The following is a 23569-nucleotide window of genomic DNA, read 5'->3' as shown; positions in this document are numbered from 1 at the left end:
CTATTGTGCATATACTGATAATATGTATGACTACAAAAATAGATTAATAGTCTGAAACTTCCAAACAATTTTTTATTCAGTAAACCCCCACCAAGAGCCATGCTCAAGGAAAACACAACTTTTTTCTCAGGGTGGGTGCATAAAATCAATATATAAATTATGTAATTAATAAATACATTTTTACCTATGTTTGCATTCACCATGAGGCATTAGTATGATATGCACAATTTGGTAACAGAATTTAACGATGAGTTAGACTTGTCATTTCAGCACAGGGTTTTAATGATATCTATTTTCGTACATTGGATGATGGTGCAATGCATTTTATTTGTAATATCAATTCCTTCGCTGCAAAAATGCTCAATGATCGACAACTGAAACAAATCCGCTCATCTAGGGGCCCAACAATACGGATGCTCTCAGCTGGCAGTAGCCGGAGCATAAACGCTCACCTCCAATTCTCTGCTACGGTATTATAATTGGGCTCCTAGATGAGCGGAATTGATTCGGTAGGCGATTGCTGAGATAATGTGCAGTGGAGGTATTGATATGTTATTAAGGCTTACGCCCATGCCCACGCCCACAAAATAACTATATCATTTATTACAATAGAAGATATAAAGTATGTAAATGCAATTTACCTGACAAGAATCCTTGCCTCCTTCCTTCACTCCAGCACAGAACATTTGATTTGTAATCCCACCGTACGTTATGTAATCCAGAAAACACTCATATCGGTCGTATACAGGGACTGTAACCTTCTGAAGGAATTTAGCGTTAAAGCCTTCTTCCTGAGGAAATGGAATTGTTCATCATTATTTTAAGAGAGCATGTATAAACCAACATTGAAGAATTGTTAAAAACATAAGTTATCATCTTCAAAATTGTAATGGTATTGACCCACATGAAAATTTACCTTTATCTAAAGTTTGAAAATCTTGACTTTGTTCAAATATTTGTTTGCTAAAAATACCAATTCAAATTTGGCATTCATGGGTTCAAATTGTGAAAAACCATTGAAAATACTAATGCTTGAAAAATATATTGTAATTTTTTAATCAAATTTTAAACTAATAATGAAAACTTATTTAATTTTTTATGGTGGTTTGCCATGGAACAGAAATAGTTATTATAATTAGGGGTACCTACAGAGGATAGGAACTCAGAAGTACATATAAGCATGGGTTTCTCAGAGCTCTGTGCACTGAAACTTAGAAATATTCAGATTCAGGGGTGGTCTGGGGTGAGTGGGGAGTGGAGAATTTTTGATGCTATTCTGAGTCATAAAAACTAAATAAAATGTCAATAAAAAATAGCAATTTTGTAAGAAAAAATATTTTCAAACGTGAGAACTTAACAGCTTATAAAGTTTAACAATGAATTATGGTTCGATTATTATATTAGGGAATTTGTTCCCTGAAACTGCACTGAAATCTAAGAAAACCTCAAAAATAATCTATACGAATAACCATTTCAAAATAGCATCACGATTACCTTTATTCTTCTCAGAGGCGTAGCCAGGGATTTCGTTCAGGTGAGGGGGGAAAAGTTTTGGAAAATAGTGCACTAATAATGGGTTTTAAACTAATTTTAATATTTTTCACTATCCAAAAAACTTTATTTGTTAAAGAAATATTTTGTAAATTAATGATTTTTCAATATTTTGTTTTATTTATGAGGGAAAATAATTGTGTTTCTGTATTTTGGAGGTGGGTCCGGACCCCCCCCCTAGCTACGCCATTGATTCTTCAACCACCTTCATTTTATTTATTTTTTATATGATATTTTTACACTGAGTATGTTATAAATAAACCAACCGATACAAATGTTGAATTTTATAATAGCAAAAAGAAAACTTTCAGTTCAAGGAATTTGAGTGTTTTTTATTAAACTTTTTTATATATGCTTCATGAAAGATGGGAGTATTGAGGGGGGCCTAAGTGATCAGCCTCCAGCAAACGTGACCAGACTGCACTTGTGCACATACCGATAAGTCACCCCATCCACTTATCACCACCATTGTCCCAGCATCCAGCTCCTCTCCTTCTGCAGGCAATGCAATAGGAGACACTGTACAACTGAAGACAAAAGGTCTTGAGACCTGTAGTATGAAATGAAATGAGATTTATTAATGGCTCTGAGACTGTACCCCTTGAGAAAAAATTATATACATTTTTTGAGCAACTGAAAATGGAAAAAAATTTGTGTTAATATATTGAAATAAGTATTCATTTATTTATATAATATTCAAAATTACAACAACATAAATTAACTCATGGTGAAAGAACACAAATGGTAATTTCCACACTTTTTAACTCCAAAACTCAACAACCTCCAATGGATTCAACACATTGTGTCATTTCAAAGTGAAAATGGCGCTAGATGTTGAAACCATGGTCGGTTGTTGAGTGTTGCATTTAAAAATGTGGTAATTATCATTTGTGATCTTCAACATGGATATATATTGTACTTCCACCAAATCAACTCAGAAACGCTCTTGTACGAATATAAACTAATACCCTAATACATTGAAATATACATTAATAAAATATAATTAAATATAAATTAATACAATATCCAAAATATTCACTACAAAATTAATTAAATTTTAAAAATCTTTATACTTAAAGATTAAAGTTTTATAAATATTCAGGAAATTATTTAACAAAAAGTCGTCAGCATATGTTTTAAGTATAAAAATAGCAGTTTGTACTAACAGGGGCGGATCCAGGATTTCTTTCTGGGGGGGGGGGGAAGGAAGGCCGTGTCCAAGATTTTCTTCTGGTGGGGCACAAGTATACCTCTTAATACAAAATGAACGCAATGATAATGGGACCGTATTAAAAATCTTGCATATTTTTTAAGGTTCAGGGAGGGGGGCACGTGCCCTCCCCCCTGGATTCGTCTATGTGTACTAAAACACTATTATTAAATATTCAAATACAACTAACAAAAAGAAAAATAAACAAAAATTAGTGGTCTTCTAGTAACATATTTTAATATTTTATCTCATACCCATATAGCTATAGAAGAACAAAAAATTACCTTGAGTACTGCCATATCCCAGTCTACGGTGACTGGATCATAATTGGGGTGAACAGTGAAATAAGTTACATGATAAATGTCCCCCTCATCAACGTCAAGAGAACCAGCCATGAGCTGCAGGCGTTTGCGACCCACACTGAAAGGTAATAATTGGCCACAATTGCATGAAGGATTCCATTCAAGCACTATACATAGTTATCCTGTAGCTGTCATGTTCAAAGAAAAAATTGCTATTTGGAGAACGTGGGTGGTTCACTATTATTTTGATCTATTGTAATGAAGAGTGAAAAATAAAGAGAACAGCAATACTCCATTTTATTATCCACCAGCAGGAAGGATCCATTGGATCTAAGAAGCCGAGTTACCAACAAAGGAATCAGAGAGAAATAAATCATCAGTAGAATAGTGCAGTTGAAGAGGGCTTTCTACAAAAAGAAGAATCTCCTTACACCTGAGAGTACAAGCGTAGAAGTAAGGAAACAAAGCATATATAAAGCATCTGATGAATATAGCAGGTGCGCAGCTAGGAATTAAGGCTAGGGGGGATTTAGGAGACACTAATACTGGGGGATATGCAATAAGGGAGGAGTGGGTGCCCTCCCCCAGAAATATTTAAGATAAATAGCTCAAAATGGTGAGTTTAACGGCTTACTGAGGAATATTTTATTCTTACACTATTCTATAGGTAAAATATATCCAATTAAGTAAAATCTATTAAATTTTAAGATTTCACTGAGTTCTGGGGGGGTATCCCCAAAAATACCCATCACTACGCCACTGATATATGGAGCATGTTTCTCTAAAGGAGCAAGGATTGAATATGCTATTGGTTACTAGCTCTCTCCTGTCCAGCCACCAACAGTCAGGAAAAAGGGTATTGAAGGCAGGCACAGAAAGTTCTCAATATACGAACAAGACACATTCCGAGACCTTGTTCGTATGTTGAAAAACCTAGGCAATTGCACAGAAAGTGTAATTATCCTGCAACATGTAACAATGCATAACAATAGGCTAGTTTCCTTCATCAAAGAAAACGAAAGGCATTGATTACGATTCGTTACCCACTATTAGTGTATTCATAATACACAAATTATTTGGTTTTTGAAATACCGGTTTTGACGAATGGCAAGGGTCAAATTTTATCCTCATTTGAAAAAGGCCAGATTGGCGCCCATGCGATTCCACTCCACGTGACGTCATAGGGACCTAGTTTCTACACGAGAGGATAGGAGTAATACATCGTCTGAGGTTACCAATGCATGCATGAGGCACAGAGCCCAGGGAAACATGTCTTAATAATCACCTACAAAAACTGGCTGAGGTCGGAAAGTTTTCTTCGTTTGATAAGGTATTAATAAACCTTTTTTATGCCAAGTGCTACCATTCAACAAGGAACTCAGCTACCTGCTGGCAGTCTGCGACGTATCAGCGCTAAGGCTCGCCTCAAGGTCACCTCACCGGGCGGGAGGGGGAACCAGAAATACGAGGTACGGAGATATTTCCCGGCATTCATACTTGAGCGTCGCGTTTTTGCGCGCTTGAAAATTTTCAATTTTCATTTAATCGCGAAAAATAGATATTGTCATTTAAAAATCTAAAAGCGTGAAATACGTACTCCAGGAGTAATAATCTTTCGATTAAGGCAATAAAAAAATAATAGGAAACCACCCTATTGTGATGGTGACGAACTGATCTTTCTGCGTATGGCTGGAGCCAAAAAAAATTCGCTGCGTGAATAACAAAGATTGGGCGAAACGCTGAACACAACTCCACAACGGTTTAGGCGGCATCCATTAATTACGTGAGTCGTTTAGTGGAGGGGGTTGAGCCGATTCTCACTCCATCTCACGTTGGGGAGAGGGGGCCAGTGTCACGTAATTTTTTTCCGCAAGAATCAGTGTAAAATGTGATTATAGACTATGATCTTAGTTATCTTAAATACTAGCCTTAACTTATCTTACATAAAAATAGCAAAAGCAGTTGTTTTTATTTTAAATAAATCCCACGCAATGAATGCATTGCAACGCAACTAAAATGAAGCATATATTAACGTTTTTATACTGAAAATACGCATTTTGACCAATCTCATGTGAGATTAGTGCTTGGCAGCGATTTCCGGTTGAGAAGCTTGGGCAGGTCATTGTCAATGGGCGAACCCAGGATCAAAACTAGGGGAGGGTAAGCTAAGGCCGTTCAAGTTGTAATATTTTAGCATGGGAAAGGTGAAAGGAACCAGCATTTTAAGAAAATTTTATTTAATTTTTAGAAAACAGCACTTTATTAGTTTTAAAAATTATTTGCAGGAAAAAAAATTATTTTTGTAACATGTCTAATACATGAGTTTAAAGAAAATGTAAAAATTGTTGAAAACTTTCATTTCCATCCAGTCCTAATTTTCCTTAAAGACTTTTGCAATTTTTTCTTAATGGGGGTGTGGGGGGCAGCTGACCCCTCCTGACCCCCGCTGGATACGCTCATGGTCACTGCTGCGAATTCTTCCGTTCCAGCAAACCAACACAGTATTTTTTTGCACCTATGAAGTAATACCTACGTCACGGCCATTGGATACAAGTTTCTGTTTCTCGTTGATACTCACTCGTCTAAGCAGTGTGCTGCAGTCACGGCCCAGTCTTCGCTCAAGATGGATGCACCACAGATGTGATATCCGCCTATTCTCAAGGAGAGCTGAAAGATGGAATAGGAGAAATTGGACACGAGGTCATATACATGAAGAAAATATGGTTTAAACATGCAGATTTAAATAAATTAAATAAAATAAACGACAGGGCTCCACACAGTGACGCAGCCAGGAATTTTCTTCGGGGCGGGAATCTAAAACAAGGGTTGAACCAGGGAAGTTCGCGGGAAAACTTTTGAAAATCAGGGAACTAAGTAGTGTGTTTTAAACTAATTTAAACACTTTTTACAATCGGAAAAAACTTCATTTTATAAAATATTTTGTTAAAATATAATTAATTCTCAAGAAGTTATTGTGTTTTTATATTCCCGCGGGAGGGGAGGGCAGGGTCGGAACCTCCCTCGATGTACCACTGGCTCTGTGGATGGCTTTCAATTTTGGCCATAAAAACAAAACTAGGCAATAAAACCAAAAATCAAAACCTTCCGAAATTGCAGGACAATGCCGGTCATTAAAATATTTTAAACGGATCATAGCTAATAGTAGAATTGAGTGTAGAGCTGCGTAAAACCAATCTTAGGATCGTTGACCAGTGATAATATTGATGATCTTAGTCGTGGGCGTACCCAGCGAGGGGCAGGAGGGGGCAGCTGCCCCCTCTAAAAACAAAAATTGCATATGTTTTTAAGGAAAATAATATTTTTTCAACCAAATAATTTTAAAAACTAATAAGGAGCCGTTACAGTTTTCTCAAAATGTTGATTTCATTCACCTTTTCCATGCTTAAATCTTACCTATAACTTGAACAACAATGGTTTGCCACCCCCCCACCCAAGTTTTGATCCTAGGTGTGCCCTTGATCTTATTCCTTACCTGGTAAGGAAACTCTCCGGGGGCTGCATCCTCCCCACCAACAATTCTCCCGTCAAGTAGCGGTCGCCCATTGGGCACTCGGAAGCCTTGGGAAAGAATAAGATGAATAATGTTGACAAAAGAATGAGATGAATAAGTGGGGTTACTAGGAGTATGCCTTGGGGGGGATGAGATGGCCTGAGTTGGCGACCCCCTCCCCGACGGGCAAAATCTGGTAAACGTTTTGAAAAATGACATGCCTGGAAATACATTTTACATCACCTTCCCTTTTAAAGATTGAACTTAAAGCAGATGCAGTTGTTATGTGTCAAAATTAGGCAATAGCTTTAAATATATTTTGTTATTTATCTGAGGCCTTTTGGGGGGGATCTACTCCCTCACCACCCCCCCCCCCCCCATAGTTACGCCACTGAGACGAATAATGTTGACAAGCAGGGCTAGCCTGCCTGTTCCACAGCCAGGTTGACTCTGCTGCAGTACCTGTCGCAGCCTTGTCACCTATCGTTGTTGCACTGTTGCCAGTCATAGTGTTGCACCCAGTGGCGTAGCCAGGGGGGATACGCGGGGTCCGGACACCCCCCCGAAATATAAAAGCACAATTATTCTCCTTCATAAATGAAAACAAAATATAGAAAAATCATGAATTTACCAAATTTTCTTTAACAAATTATTTTTGCGAATATGAAAAGTGTTAAAATTAGTTTATACTGTTTACACCGTAAGTTGGCGTACAGGTCCGCGAAGTACCAGAGCCGCGAGCAAAGGAGGGTAGGAAAGGACCGACAAAAAAACTGTACAGGAACGACACAGGTAGTTGGTGGGTCCGTTCGCCCGTCCCTTTCCTCCCCCCGACGAAGGCAACTAGCACCTCTAATAGAATTATTAACTTTTTTTACTTTCTCATAATATCTCAATCTTAATAGCATATTTTTAAAGTACCAAAAAAGCTGAGAAGAATGATATAAAACACGAAGTGCTCCTATCATAAATAACGAAATAGTCGAAAGTTATTTTTTAGCCGTTATACTGAGTGTTTTGTTTTAACTTTCGACCATTTCGTTATTCATGGTCGGAGTACTTCGTGTTTTATATAATTATTCTTCGTGTTTTAAATTTTGTAATATACTAAAAATCTGTACATGAAGTCAAAATGCAAGATGCATTCAAGTCGTGTATATGAAATATCAAGTAAAGATTACAAATGTATTTCAAATATGCATTTTAAAATACTTATATTTGGAATAATGCCCAGCCCTGAGCGCCATTAAAATATTTTCGAAAGATAACTTAAAGACGACAATATAGGAGCGGAGCTCATTAATATCTTCAAAATCGCAAGCAGACATTTTTCTTGCCGGAAATGGGTTACGAGAGAAATCCGTCGCTCAAATACACAAAAAATACACAAAACACGACCGGTAAAGAGTGAGTTATGGGTGCTCTCAATGTCTGTGCATCTATCTACAAATAAACGTGACTGTTTAGGTACTCACTCGAAGCGCTGGCTATAACAGCCAAAGCGATGACCGCTGTAGTCGCATTCATCCTCATAGTTGCTAAGCGATGGCAGGGCGCGTTCCGTAATTCACTGGCAGTATATCTACCCCTATGAAAAAATTGTATTAAACCGTATAAAAATTTTATACAACTTATACAGGTTGTATACATTTTATACACAAATTGTATAAATTGTAATAAGTCACTTGCTGTACACAGCATATACAATTTGTATACAATGTATATAATTTAAATACAATGTATACGATTAGTGTATGGTCGCGTCGCTGAAGGAAAAATTTCCGATTTTAATTATGCATAATTTACGAGTTTCACGGGAAAAATAGGCATCATTGGGGTGCAAACCGAAATTTATATACGTGATGACGTGATCTATCAAATTCATAACTTTTCAATGCTTATCCTCGCAATTGCGAACATTTTACTGCAAAATATCGGAAGAAGTGGATCGCATTGCACCCATCACGGCGCCGCGGACATTTTTGAAAACCAAAAGAGTCCCTCTTTCTTTCGGGCGTTCCTCCGCGTGGAGATGTCCATCGGTGACGACGTTGAAAGAACTTGAAGAAACTGTTGTCACCGATGGTCATCTCAACGCGGAAGAACCCCCGAAAGCCGAGAATCATATGAAGAAACGCTGCGGAATCCTTAGATCTAATTTTTGAAAACCGATTAAAATGGGACCGAATTGGCAACAGAAATCAGCCTTCCGTGGGATGGAATTTGGCCCCCTCTATGCAGTTACCTTGGCGAACACAGCGCCATTATTATGCAGGGTGGAGAAAAATCGCGTCACGAAACTTTAATCCTGGTTAGCTGATGGAAGTAGGAATCAAAATGAACGATGATGTTTTGGTCGATAACGCACGCAAGGCGTGACTGATATTTTCCTACCATAATCCTATGGATTACTGAAATAGTACCATTATTTTATGGTGACCCTGTATTACAGATAATAAACAATTACACTGATCTTTAAACTATGTAATGCTGGTCGCTATGCATCGCGCACTGGCAGTGGCGGATATATATGGGGGGCGCATGGGGCGCGCGTCCCCCCTTGCGGAGTTGCCCGCATTTCCGAACATTGTAGGACTACAATTGTGACTTTTTTATATCATAAGATAACATTGTTATGTTTTTGCGTATAACCAGTTTAAACAAAAGTATCTTAAAATTTACATGTAACTTGATTATTTTTTATTACGATAAAAGTATAGGTAGCTCAAAATATCTTTTGCGCTCCCTTGAGTTTTTTCCTTATCCGCTACTGCGCACGGGAGCGGTTGAAGCCATGCTGAAATATGGGTCCCACCCGCGAGTCTTTGAAATGGGAAATTAGGCAAATTTCGATTTAAAAATAGTGAGTGCATTTTTAGGCGAAGAAACGATCGCATGGGATCCTAGAAACTTATCTTCCAAGCCGCCATCAAATCCAAAATGTATGAGGGGAGTGCCGAATATTATCACTAATATTGCACATTTTAATGAGGCACAACTATGGAGGTTCTTCTTAAGATGGCCAGATGCGCAATGTCATTACTTCACACTGGGAGGGGTTATGAGGAATCGATTGGTTGAAGTACAGTGGTTTGCACAGGGGGGCTGCATAGAGGAGGCCCCAATCCATCCCATATAAAGGTGATTTGTGTTGCCACTTCGGTCGGTTTTCAAAAATGTCCACGGTGTGGTGATAAGTGCAATGCGATCCACTTTTTTCCAATATTTTGAAATAAAATGTTTGCAATTGCGAGGATTGTCATTGAATTATTCAGTCGTATTGGCCGAAAATACGGAAAACGACTTGTATTTCACTCTGGTTTTATCATGTTTACCTTTTAAATTTTTTTTACTTTTAAATTTTTTACCTAAAAAATTTTTCCCGCAGGTAATGGATGGGTTGGCTTCATTCGCCCACATAATAATTTCCAATATAATTTAACTTTTTCCTCATTAAAAGGAAACTCATTCACTCAATAGTTAAACCCGAAAGATAATTCTCACCCCAGACTAAGTTGCAGTAAACTGACATTTAAGAAATCAGGTCCGTGGAATAAATTTCTTTCCCTGGGCCACCTTGATGTTCGGAGTTTACTTCGTCACCAACTACTTAAGCATGCACGCTCCCTGAAGAAGGTTTTAGATATTCGAACTGACTCATATTTTTAATGTCATAAACTGGATGATGGGAAGTAATGAGCAGGAAGTACACCAACATTGGTGATAGGTTTTGAAAGACAATGATTCAAATATTAGTTACATCAATGAATTTAAAAAAGTTTACTAAACTTTCAACTTTTCGAAAAGTATTTCACGGTGTCTCCAGAAAATTTCCATAACATTACTTTCTTTTGTGGAGGTATTACAACCACAGTCTTTCCTACTCTACCAATAGCTAATATGCAGACAATTCAATGTAATGAGGGTGACTAGGTAAATATAAGCCTTTTCTTACATATAATGTAAATTATGTTTAAAGACTTGTTAAATTATACCAATGTATGAGTGCAATCCATTTCTATCCCATGAGGTCCAATGATGCGAACATCACGTAAGGAAGGAGTAAAAATTTCATAAAATATATACTCATAACAAAAATCAAAGCGCAGACAGCTAGCTCCAACCTCAGCCATTGAAGCTACGCTCCATACAAAACACTTGCCCCTAAGTTGACCCACTTGGCTTTAATTATACGTGGGTTGCGTAGATTAAGGATAGCATCTGTTAAAACCGTTTCGAGGGAAAATACCTCTTTGACTCTCGAATTCAAAAATATACGTCTGGCCCATTCCTTACTTTTTTACAAATTTTTTTGTCGAAGCAACGGCTCGCGGCTGAAAGTAATTGTCGTATGTCTTTGAACACCAAGTCCATGAAATATCTAGATGGATAATATTGGAAATAGCTTTTTCAGGGTGGGGAAAATCATTTACAATGAATTATGCTTATATACAAATGCTTATATAGCATTGTGAGCTACCGTGGACCCACCAAAGAGGGGAAATCGGAAGACATCATCCCTCACGGATGTTAGTAACACCCATGTCTCACCCAGGCATCATCCATGTGTCACGTGTCCCATGATGATTTGCGGCAATAAATATTTTTTAAATGACCTCTAGAACGAGCATAATAATTTCGGATCACTCCGAAAAAGACCGGACGAATAAAAGATATCCGATTCTCAATACTCAGTATTTACTGTCTTTTAAGAAAAAACGTCGTATCATCGCAAAGATTGACGTGGGTGTTTTTGACAATCGCTCGGTACTGCATCCGCTGTGACTACAATTGCTTTTGACGCTTATTTGTGCCCGTGAACATTCTTTATTTGCGCAAATCCATTGCCGACGCATGTATGGTTGGACAAACATTCAGAGGCTAAGACTTCCGGTCTCTGGTCGTCGGCGTATCCTAATGCGTGCTCCCCTGTTAAACACCCTAGACGTGGCTCGCAGGTTATTATGTATATGCAGCTGTAGCTGTAATGTAATCGGCGCGGCGCCCGTGAGCCTCTCTCTGGCGCAGACTGTAGTACAGCAGGACTGAACTTACGCGGCACATCCTACCCCCTATATTTTTGGGGGAATCGAGAGTTTCTCTTGATTAAAAATTCAGTGCTTAAGTACCCACAATGGCGCATTAAAATTTCGCTTGCATGGAATAATCTTGCTGCTAACTTATGAATTCAAAATATAAAAGAGTGCTGCACATTGGAATCAAATTGGTTTCAACCGAGTTGTTTCAGAATAGTTTGAGAATTTTGTTGATCGCAGGAAATTCAGCTTATTATAAAGTAATCGCTGAGAAGTGGCTTAGATTTATTCAATCCTAGATAGTGCGTGAACCATCCAGATGACTTTTGTTATGAATACGGTGAAATTACTTTTAAGGCTCAAAGGTGGAAAATTACTCCCTTTTTCAGACATAAGGTTTTTTTTGACTGCCTGTTGGGTGGCCATGATAAAGGATGGGCTCCCCATGGGTTGTGAGGCACCAGTTTAGGGCTTCTTACTGGTTGGACTAAGGGAAAACATCATAAGGAATTTGCCATTGTCATGATTTGGCGGATCCTTCTTCAGACTGTTATTTTTGTTGAAAAAATGAAACGAATTACACTGAAGTCAAAACACACAGTAAAATATCCAGACAACTTTGAATCAGCGATACTAATGTTCCCTCACTCTGAAAATGTACAAGAGGTGGAACCAATGGAGATGGTAGTCTTAGCGAAGATTCAGAAAATAATCAAAAACGTGATAAGGAAGGATTCGGAAACTCGGAGGACCCAAATTTTGGAGCGAGTACATCTGATGGACCTCATTTTATGGCAAAGAGAATTTAAATGATCAAGTGCACGGTTTAAATTTTATCAAAAAAGTAGGGTGAAATATTAAGACCACGATTGGTCCTAAGATTGGTTGGAAATTGCTGGATCCACAAACGAAACTTTTAATGTCTCGATCTCGCCATGACAAATTGGAATTGATTTTTTCTCTAGAAAACCATTTGATTTTTGCAATGATGTTTTCTCCGTTATGGATACTCTTAATTTTGAATTCAACACAGATGATTACGTTTGTTCATTTACTCCTACTAGGTTATATTAAAGACTAATCTCTTACATAATGGCAATGAGCTCCCATTGATACTGTTAACTAATTAAAATGAAATGAAAGATTATTACGAGAATATGCAGTTACTTTTAGAAAAAAATCACTACCAAAAATATAAATGGAAAATTTGAGGCCACTTAAAAGTAATTTCAATTTGACTAGCTTGGTTATACGAAATGTTGTTGCTTCATCTGCGAGTGGGATAAAAGAGACAGAAAAGAATTATTACTTGAAAGAAAAATTGTCCGGAACATATAGAACTCGTTCCTGGATCAAAAAATGTCCTTTGTCAGCCTTTGGTCGATCCAAAAAATATCCTTTTTCCACCTCTGAATATGAAATAAGGACTTTTTCAATTTTTTGAAAGCAATGGACAAAAATAGTGCTGATTTTTCTTATTTGGAACAAAAAGTCCTTCAATTAAGTGAGGCAAAGATCAAAGAAGGAATTTGTATTGGGCCACAGAATAGGGACGGGCTGAAGGATTAGGAATTTCAACAGCAATTGAGGTCAACGGAAAAAGCGCGTGGAACGCATTCAGAAATGTATCTGGACATTCTTTAGGAAATATCATGGCTGAAATTATCATGATCTGGTGGCTAATATAATTAATTGTACCAAAAAACGAGCTGCAATATGATTAAAAAAATATTTTTTCACGACTCGCACCTTGCCTTTACCACCAAAACTCAGCCCTGTTAGAGATGAACACAGTGAGCGTTTCAACCAAGATGTTTTACATTTGGAAAAATAGTACCATAGAGTAAGTATATTATAGAGGGCTCACGGCATAGGAGGAAATCGTATCGACAGTTTTAATTCTCAAAAAGCAGGAAGGTGGCACGAGAGTAGCTAACCAGAGGCGAGAGGGTCTTTTTCTTCAAGGTCACCTCGCCTATCCCCTTTCCTTCCCGCTCCCCGTCTTTCAAACTCTGTCAGTACCCCAAGCATCGAAGGAAGGGAAGACTGAGAGAGCATAGAAGGAGAGGCGGCGCACAAAGGCCCAGATCGCGAAAAAGTTTGACCAAAATCATATTTTCGTTGGATGTCTTTGAAAATTGCTCTTTACACGTTTTTTGGCATGCTACTTTCATTTCTGCAGTTATTTTTGCGAAAAAATATTATTTTAGGCGATACGTGGAACTTTAACTTATTATATGGCTAATCGTAACGCTGACTGCTTAGACGAACGCAAATCATAATAAAACATGAAAATAAATGATATTTAGTAATGAAGTATGAGTTAATGATCTTTGAAATTAGTCAATAAATAAAAAAGGCTAAAAAGAGGGTTGTTGGGTTCATTGACTTACGTTAACACCTTGAGTGCGGCATGACGTGATATCACGTCATGGTGCGCTATCCCCTAGTGCTGATGACGTGATATCACGTCATGTGTACCCCGAGGGTTCCGGCCCTCCGTAAGAGCTCGGTTCAGTTCTTTTATGACATTTCACCCCCCTAAGTTGTTCAGCAGGGATCTAGGAGCGCATTTGTGGACGCCGTTTCAAGCAACCTTTCCTGGGAGGATCGGGAGAAATTTTTTCTTTTATCTTAAGGTAAGCCAATTTCCATTCATTTTCTCCCCTGTATTTTATGCTATTATTTTTATTTATTTCTATTAATGCGTGAGTATGACAAATTTTATTTGAGTTTTATTTTACAAATCAAAAGTATTTACTAACTGGAACTTACTTATGTGTGTTTATTAATTTTTTATTGTTTTAATAATGTTTAGCGAGAATATAGATTTTTTCCATCCTTCCTTTTTTCTTCTTGCGAGCCTTTCATTTTTCGAACCTTTATTGTCTGACGTTAATAAGTTTTATTCAATTAATACATGCAGTACTGTGATTAGTTATACTTTAATGTAAATTTGAAAATGCCATTACATTTTTTTATGCAACGTAACATATCTCTAACTTTTGCACCCTTCCTTTGTTTGTCAGTGCAACTCCTAAGCAGTGAGGGGATCGACAAGCGGCAATATTACGAGAGTAAAGGAAGTTATTTACGGAAAAAGTGTAAGTTATTTATAATATTTATTGTTGATATATGTATATTATGCACTTATAAACATTATTATTACAATTGCAAATAACTGTTTGCACATTATCCAATGGATTGGTGAAAAAGTGCTTAGGAGTTACTTTATAAAAATGCTTTTATTTTCTCGATAACCGTGAAATCAATGGCTTATGGGTGCTTTCAATTCTTTGTCTCGCCATTGTGAATATTTAGTTCCTAAACATAGTTTTACATTAGTAAAGCTGTTTGTAGCATTTCAGCTTTGGCCTATTTCACCGAGAGTGTTTACTTTGATCCTGTTATTTATCGGAATTTAAAAAAATACAATGTATTTATTGCAGATGGTACGGAAGCGAGAAGTAAAACGGAAAATGTTTCATGCTGGCCGGTAGTCAATGCCGCCTGAAAGAGGTGAAATTCTCTATTCATCAGCTTTTGTAGATGATCAGTAGTCTTCGACCTTCCATCAGGACCTGCAGCCATCGACGTCGAGGGAGGAAACCTCCGCAAGGGCACAAACATTTGCTTCTTAGCTCTCTGCCTTCTCTAGAAGAATGTACACGAAGAAGGGGGAGCTCCTGGAAGAGAGCGGGATCAGGCATTCTCTGAAGACTCCGAGCTAGAAATTAGAGAGGAGGAGGGTGGGGAGGAGGTTGAACCCTCACAGTCAGGTACTGCGTTGCCTCCTTCTACGCCAGATCCCTTTATGTCAATCACTGGCCCATCCCCTTTGTCCTATTGTTTCCTGAACCCTCTGACAATACCGTCCGTCCTTTGCGGTGGACCCTTAGTTCAGTGACCCCTCAAAATATCACTTTCATAGAAAACCCAGCTCTCACCATTCCACCCAAGTGTTTTTTGCGTCTCCTTTTCCCAGACACCCTCTTTCGTATACAGACATACTTTCTCATAATCTTCGAAAGAATAGGTTAGGAATTGGAAACAATTGACCTATGAAGAGTTTTACCTTCTTAGGCCTAATAATTCACAAGGTAAGTATTCCTATAACCAATATATCCGACTTATGGAGCATTGCTATCTTGTTTGACCTGCTTTGCTTTCGGATATATATGAGTCGTGATGGATTCTTTAGCATTCTTCAAGCCCTACATTTTTCAGCCCAAACGATTCAGAGCCTGAGTATTTCCTCTAAAAAAATCCGTCCCTTTTAGATTCATTTAACTCCTCCATTGATTCCCTAATAATTCCTTCCCGAAAGCTATGCACGCTTTTTCATTGATCGTGAACCCGCCGGAAAGATTTCCCTTATAAATTCCGTCTTTCTGTCATTAGATCCTTTATTCTTCCATCCCACATTCCTTATCCCAAGCCACTTTTACCATCAATATATCAATCTCACTTCCCTGAACTCATCCAAGAGGAAGGTGGCAGAAAGAAAAATCGATGGTGCAAGTATTGCACTATTGCGGTGCAAGCACTCTTGGGCGTAGGAAAGAGACCGCAGATATCTACATTGGCTGCTAGGTCTCCTCTACTCTGTCCCGAGCTTTTTTCTTTCTTTCATAAGAAGGCATAAATAGTATTATATATTTTTGTATCATATATTGCAATAGTATTATAGGTTGCCTTGTTTAGTTGCTTTGTTATATTGCAATAGTATTGTAGGTTGTTATATTGTTATAAAATTTGTGAGAGAGGTATTTCCTACACAGGTAAAACATACATGACTGTACGTAGTGGTATATAATATATAATTTAAAAATGGTCATCATTTCGATTGTATTGAATTTGTTTTGGGTAAATAAAATATTTTTTTTCATGTTATGTGCTCCTTTTTTCAATAGTCTAGGGATCTTACATAAATAAGAAGTAACTAGAGATTTCCTAGCGCGATGGAATTACTCTTTCCCTCGTGTAATTAGAAAGAAAACGTATCGATGCTTTCGGTAATCGGGTAAGTAATAAGGGGCATAGATGCTGCAAATCTATTCCTAGCAATACGTATCATTTTATGGTTTACTCGAATTGATATTATTATGCACCAAATGAAAAAATATTATTGCGGTAAAAATTTACATCATTTTCAGATTTTCGCAGAATATTCGTAGTAAGAACCGCGATACGTGGCCTAAATGAAGATTACTTGTAAGATGTTTGCTTACAAATACTATTAGTTCCAGTTTATATGCATTAATTTCTAACTCGGTAACATCATATTGAAAAATATGTTATTGGCTTGAGTTCAGAAGATAGTAATGAGGAAGTTATAGGTTGATTATTTCTGTTTCCACATCCATTTTTATTTCGGCAACGGAGCCTATACCCCAATAACCCTAAAAGGACACGTATCAGCAAAATATTTCCCCATACCTTCCCCATCTTTTTGATGTTCCGATAGCACTTCCAAAAAGGTTATTCCTAGTTCTCACAAGTGGACCGACTAAATCTTACTATCACCCCTCGCTTCATCTCCGTACCCCCTCCAACCTTAGAACAGCCGGCAGGAGTGGTGCACGTCAAGAAACACCCTAATACACCGTCGGAAAATAATCTCGAAAGCAGAGTGCCACCCATCTCAAGCACCTGCAGTGAAGGGAATACATAATGGTATGTGAAAACCATTTTTGTTAAATATCTGATGCTTACGGGTGGTCGTATGGGAAGAAAGGAATTGGAGCTGAAAACATGAAACGAGTGAAGGAATTTGTGACGAGAATAGTGGCTTCAGAAGAAAATGTAGAAATTATTCAATATTATCGAACCCTACCCCGATACTTAGGATTACTAGTACAAGGAATACGCCGAAATATCTTGTGCAGAATTACCATCACAATCAAACAGCTGTTCACGGCGATTCCTTGTACTTATAACTTGCATTACATCCATCTAAGCCAAAAATTTCCCTATAGCAGTGGCAAAATACCAATGGCGATACCAGTAGAGCATAACAAATTCATTTTCCTCGTATTTTTTTTGGATACATAGCGCAGAAAAAAATTGAAAGAAAACGGTGGTGCGGGGAAAAATCCGACAGTATGCAACCCGCATTACGTTAATATCCCGCTGTGCGGGTGACGTGATATCACGTCATGAATAAAAAAATTCATAGCTAACAAATTAGGGCCAAGAAAATTTTTTCATTATTTTTTCCAGCTCTTTTGGCACCCATGCATGCGTTTTGCATTAAAAAACGACAGCCGCACCGGGGGTCGATTTTGAGTTTTACATGGTCAGCATTGAAAGTGTTAAAGAGGTGCGATTATCAGATTTCGTGAGGTTCTTCTGTATGGACTAAAAGTAATTTTTAAATAAATGTCAAAATAGTATTTAAGTGACTCTTTTATTCTCATATAAGCATGGTTAATGGTTTATTTCTTTACGGATTATGTATTATAATTATTCATCATCAGATTCTTCCCAATCCCACCCATCCCTCTCTTCGCATTCGCTCGCAGAATTTTGAGACTCTAGCAAGACCAAGATCACGAACCTCCTGCGAAAGATCTTTAAGGCCCCGACATTTGTTCAGTCAGTTCCTAATGTGCTAATAAAAGGGTTCGATGTCAGGATCAGTCACCGGAAAATATCCTCATTCGTATGAATTCGAGATATTTTTCTCGCGTAATGCTCGCGGTATTTTCTAATATCTTTATTGCGAGATTCCTGGGCCTCCTCCGATAGTTCTTCAATAGGAAGAAGAGCCGACTCGATTACATCTGCACCACGTATGCACTTTGTGCTCCGTGGGTGGCATGTAAAACCATCCATAATGTCTCACAAAATTTTACGCTGTATCTAAGCAGAACTTCTTAAGTTTTACCGGATCAATCAATAATCCGCAAGACAGAGATCTCAAAATTGTTGAGAATTGAAGGATTAACTCTTCTTCTACTCCTGCAAATTACTTGACTTCAAGCAGCTTCGTTTTCCTAATTTTGGAGCGCGTAGTAACGTCAGTGAATTGTTTACTTGGCCTACCCCTTTGTTTATCGGATGTACCTGTTAAAAAATGAGACTACTAGAACAATATCCCAGGGGACCCCATGTCACCATTAAAATACTAAGAAAATACGAACCCGAGGTGCTTGGAAGGTTGCGAAATACATCAGGGAAATCAACAATTTTGTTCAACCAGTTGCCATTCCTCTAAAAAAAAGAGATTGATCGTGAACTAGCTCGCCATCTTCTCTCGTCAGAATAAAAAAATTTCATGTTCAAAAAATTAATAAGCTCAAGTTTTGCCTTTCATCTCCGTGTAATCTGAAACAACCCCCTAGATATGCATTCAAATTCTTTTTCGAGCAACTATGGTTTTCTCTTTTTTCTCCAGCATTTTTCCGTGCAGTTCTCGCCGCGTAAATGTCCATGAAATTTTTGACAGTCAACAATAATTACACAGGTTTGTAAAAAGCTACACAACAGTCCTCTTTCTACAAAGTTTAAATATAAAATAGAAGGGAAAATATGAAAAATAGTGCGTGCCTCGTCTCAGACCAATTTAAAAAAACGGAAACTAGAAACGGAAATAAATGAAACATAGTATACCTGCTCAATAATCCTTATTTATGTGGTTGTCAGGAACTAATAAATTACTGAATCACATTCTTTTAGTTATCACATCACTATAACTTCTTTGTGAGATCACTGTTAAACACAAAAACTGTGGCCAAAATAGGACTTCTCAATTAGTAATGGGTATGCGTTCAAATCGACAGAAAAGGAGAAACTGAAGGGTGCCAAAATGTTTTGACCGCTATTTGGACGGAGTTAAAAAGAAGAGCCATGGAAATGTGGCCATTCCCCCAGATAACTTGTAGGGGTAGGGTTGGACCCCGTAAAGAGAATGTGAAATGTTTAGATTTTGTGCGAAAATGCATGCTAGCGGCGGACCTGCAATACAACCCGTCCAAAAGGAGGCGGGTGGAGGGTAAAGACCTCACCTATTAACACGTGAAGCTTCAATTGCAGGTCAGACCCCCCCTAGGAAAGCAATAAACTCAAGTTGGGTGGTGCACCAAGTTAAGATAACAAAAGGTCCCTACTAAGGACCACTTCCCACGTCCGGCATGTGTTCGGGAAACGGGTCTCTTGCCACTTCGGATTGAAAGAAAGGGAAGCCGGTAGTGGATTTTCCCATTAGCAGAGCATGCAGCCTATCGTATTTACTTCAATAGATTACCAAAACGCGATTGAAGTCGTTCTGAGAAGCGATCGAATACAATACAATTAACTCTAAAGACCTGAAAAGAAGGAAACCGGTTGGGTTTTTAATGCATACTGTGTGGAATACAACAAAGTTTATTTTTGTGCCCATAATATATATTTTATTAATTAAAATGCTCATTTGCAAACTTTGTTGTATTCCACACAGTATGCATTAAAAAACCAACCGGTTTCCTTCTTTTCAGGTCATTAGCGTTATCGTAAACCTCTAGATAAATACCTGAAAATATCGAAACCGGTTGAGTTTTTTCATTAGTACTGTATTGAATACTAAATGGTTTACTTTTGAATTTATAATGTCACCATACCGCGAAGTGAATTCACAAAACATTATTCCGAATATATATATACGTTCGTGATCGTCTATTTCATCGCCTGGTGTGGTCCTAAAAGTAAAAATGAGCAAAAATTGGTCTTTAGCAACTGCTAGATTAGGAGAGGAAAAATTTGATTTAAATGCACGTTTACAGCACTATTCATAACATCTTCTCAACCACAATATCCATCTAATTATTAATAATATTTTCACCGCGGGAATAAACTGCCTCACGTTTGTATCCTGCCGTTTTATTCTGCCCTCAGCCTTGCTAATAAGGGACATGCAAATATCCTCACTTATCGTCAATTATTATCGATAATATACGGGAACATCGGCGACCAACTCCTTCTCCATCATGTTTAGCATGCTTATTCCAACGCTTTCATACCCCCTTTCCAGCCAAGGCCAAGTTCAGCATTCCTTCTGTTTTCTTTTTTTCGCCTCTTTAATGTTCAAGAGGCCTGTTCAGACAATTTCGCCTGCTAAAAAAGACAGAATCCTTCACTTCCATAAGCTTCCAAATTTGTTTACATAAATATCGTCTTTTTCCTTTTCCTTTTCGTCCAAATGATATGCATCGTGGGACACCCCCGTCCAGTTGCATCAAAATATTTGCAATTTGCATCAAAATTTTTGAACAAATATTTTGATGCAAATTTGACCGAGGGACACCGGCTTCACCTATGTGGCCTCTGTGTCAGCGCTTGGCGATGCTTTTTTGTCAAGGGCCCAGTGAATGGTTGGTTTCATCCTATTGGATGAAAATTTAGAACCTGCCCTATCCATATGGACAAAACGGTGTTTTGTACAAATGATAGTACCAAAAGCCAGTTGGATGAAATTTTGACCGTGGGATAGGGTGCGCGTTAGTTGCATCAAATTTTGATGCAAATATTTTGATTCAAATTTGACCGTTGGATATCGCACAGTGGGCGGTAATCGAAAAAAGCCGGACAAAATTACAAAATGAATTTTTTTGAGTTATAAACTTGACACTTCGCAGGTATACTCAAAACTAATTGAAATTTAAGGATATGCACTTAATTTTACAAAGATCCTACCCGATTCTGAGATACACAGGCTTAAACGTGAGCAACGTTCCATAAAAACGCCCGTCTTCAATTTTCTCTGAAAATCTTCCAAAGTAAGTAGAAGGTGAAGTTGTAGGTGGATTCATGCAGAATAAAAAACCAAATAATCTGTTGGCATGGTTTTCTTTCTTTAATTTTCCGTAATCTTTAAGAATATCATCGATCAATTCTTACCGTGCAGTTACAAAATGGCGGATACTGTTTTGCGACAAAGTTCTACATTGAGGTAGAGTTTCAAATGATTTTTCGGCAAAGTCACGCAAAGTAACTTATATGAGAGCATTCTTTGAAGATTGCTTTAGGTGTTTATGCAGTTATCTTGGAAATAAGTTTACGACGCCGAAAATTACATCGATTTATCGATCGCGCGGCAGGGTTCGTCTGCGCGCGTCGGGAGTTGGATTAGCCGCGACGCGGTAATGTTATTGAAACTGTATGGGTTTTAACGCTCAGCATTCACCGTTTTTATGTTTTGCTTCAAGACACCGATTCTCAAATGGTCTGTGGGGAAGACAGTGGAAGTATTTTTGCCGAGGTGAGTGCACGTTTCATTGAAGTTCATTTCGTTTTCTTTGGATACGATCGAAGACCATGCTTCTATTAAAAGCGTTCACACTTCGAAAAAGTGACTTGTTTTCCCGGGAATCATACAAAAGACCTACCAGAAAGATACCAGCTGAGACTAATACCTTCTTTACTCTCCGATCCCTCACCCTAAGGATTTTACTGCGAAAACGGACGTTTTATGACACCGCGTAGCGGAGCCTTAGACCGTCTTAACGGGGTATGTCCACGGGAACATCTAATATCTAATAAGAATATTTGTATAAATTTGTACTATTTCAAACTGCTCTAAAACATCAAGCCTTGTGCCGTTACTGAAGGGGTGGAGAAAATTCTGGTTGAAAATGACAAGAATGAAAAGTCTGTACCAAATGTTTGGCGATAAGTGACGTTTCATCCCAGTTTCCTGCACCTTCTATGTTCTTTCATTCTCATAATAAAACTTCTGCCTGTTCGACCAATGAAACTCAAGTGGCATGATTCACAATTAACTTTGTAAATGCCGGATTGATGGATGGGTTCTATTTTGTCTTTGTTACGACACAGAACTTCACCGAGAGTGCAAGGGTTGTAAAAAGAAACATTGAATTTATTTTTGGGGAATTTGTTTGCAAGCCTGTTGGAAAGGTCTCCCACAAAAAATGACCGGCACCAATTTTTAGAATTCTCTGTGATGGGGGAAGGGAGCAAATCTGTGAAATAGCTCGCGTTTTCAACTTTCTCTGAAGGATTTTAGTTTAAGTATTAAAGCTGTAGCCATTTGAAATTGCAATTGATTTCATTGTGGATTATCATTCATATTATATTATTGTGTGAAATTATCTAATTGTCTGACAATTCCGGTCCAGCGGCAAATGATGTAGTCAACATACTTAGCGGTACCAGAAGATGTTAGATGAGATAGAATGCCCGAATCAAATAATTGGCGTTTTGAATTGTCCGTAAATATTTCGGCTATTACAGGTGAAAGGGAATACCACATCGCAAGGCCGTCTGTTTGGTGATAAATATTCTTATTGTAAAAAAAATACAATTTGGCTGGCACTCTGTTCCATTAGGCAATGAAGTTCACAAGACACACTGATTTTAATATTGTGGTCTCTCAATAAGTAACAAAGTTGTTTGTACAGGTACAGAAGTAAATAGATTTTTTAGGTCAAATGAAACTACCTTGGAGTTGGATGGTGACGTATGAGGTGTTGAAGTTTCTGTGGCAAAATGATGGGGCTATTAATATTATATTTTGGTGAAAAACCAGGCAATTGCCTAAAGATGATATTTAATTTAGGGGCTAATTTATAAAATTACAGCAGGAAGATAAAGCTTTTTTAACACTTTTTTGGAATCTATCCGTTGGATCACGGGGGAGAATCACGAATGAGGTATCCTCCAACACAGCATCACATTTGGCGATGCATGAGACCTTATTACGGATTAGCACACTGTTCCTTTTTCTGCTTTGGAAATAGTAAAATCTTCTTCGTTTACCTTCTAATTGATTGATCAAAATCAACTTGGTTGTGATTAACTTTCATACGGTGAGATTTACTTGGATTAGCAAAGGTAATCCCATCTATATACAGCCCTTGTGGTGACTGACTCATGGATACAAATTCCCGACCACTTCTAGAAGTGCTGGAGAGCTGAAATTTGGCACGCGTGCGGGGAACCGGAAATGATCCGGAGGAAAAAT

At 37.9% G+C, this 23569-nt stretch overlaps 1 protein-coding gene across 1 annotated transcript in view; it reads right to left on the bottom strand.

The window, feature by feature from the left end:
- Positions 1-23569, bottom strand: part of LOC124168685 (transmembrane protease serine 9-like) — a 161333-nt gene that overhangs the window by 27637 nt on the left and 110127 nt on the right. The window contains exons 4-7 of the mRNA XM_046546952.1: positions 5642-5730; positions 3046-3181; positions 1988-2101; positions 642-791 (exon numbers count right to left, since the gene is read on the bottom strand). Coding sequence (XP_046402908.1) covers positions 642-791; positions 1988-2101; positions 3046-3181; positions 5642-5730 — 489 coding nt within the window. The remainder of the gene's footprint in view (positions 1-641; positions 792-1987; positions 2102-3045; positions 3182-5641; positions 5731-23569) is intronic.

This window comes from Ischnura elegans, chromosome 12 (genome assembly GCF_921293095.1).
Source record: "Ischnura elegans chromosome 12, ioIscEleg1.1, whole genome shotgun sequence".
NCBI lineage: Eukaryota > Metazoa > Arthropoda > Insecta > Odonata > Coenagrionidae > Ischnura > Ischnura elegans.
Note: the sequence above shows the minus strand (reverse complement) of the source record. Positions and strands in the feature narration are given on the sequence as shown.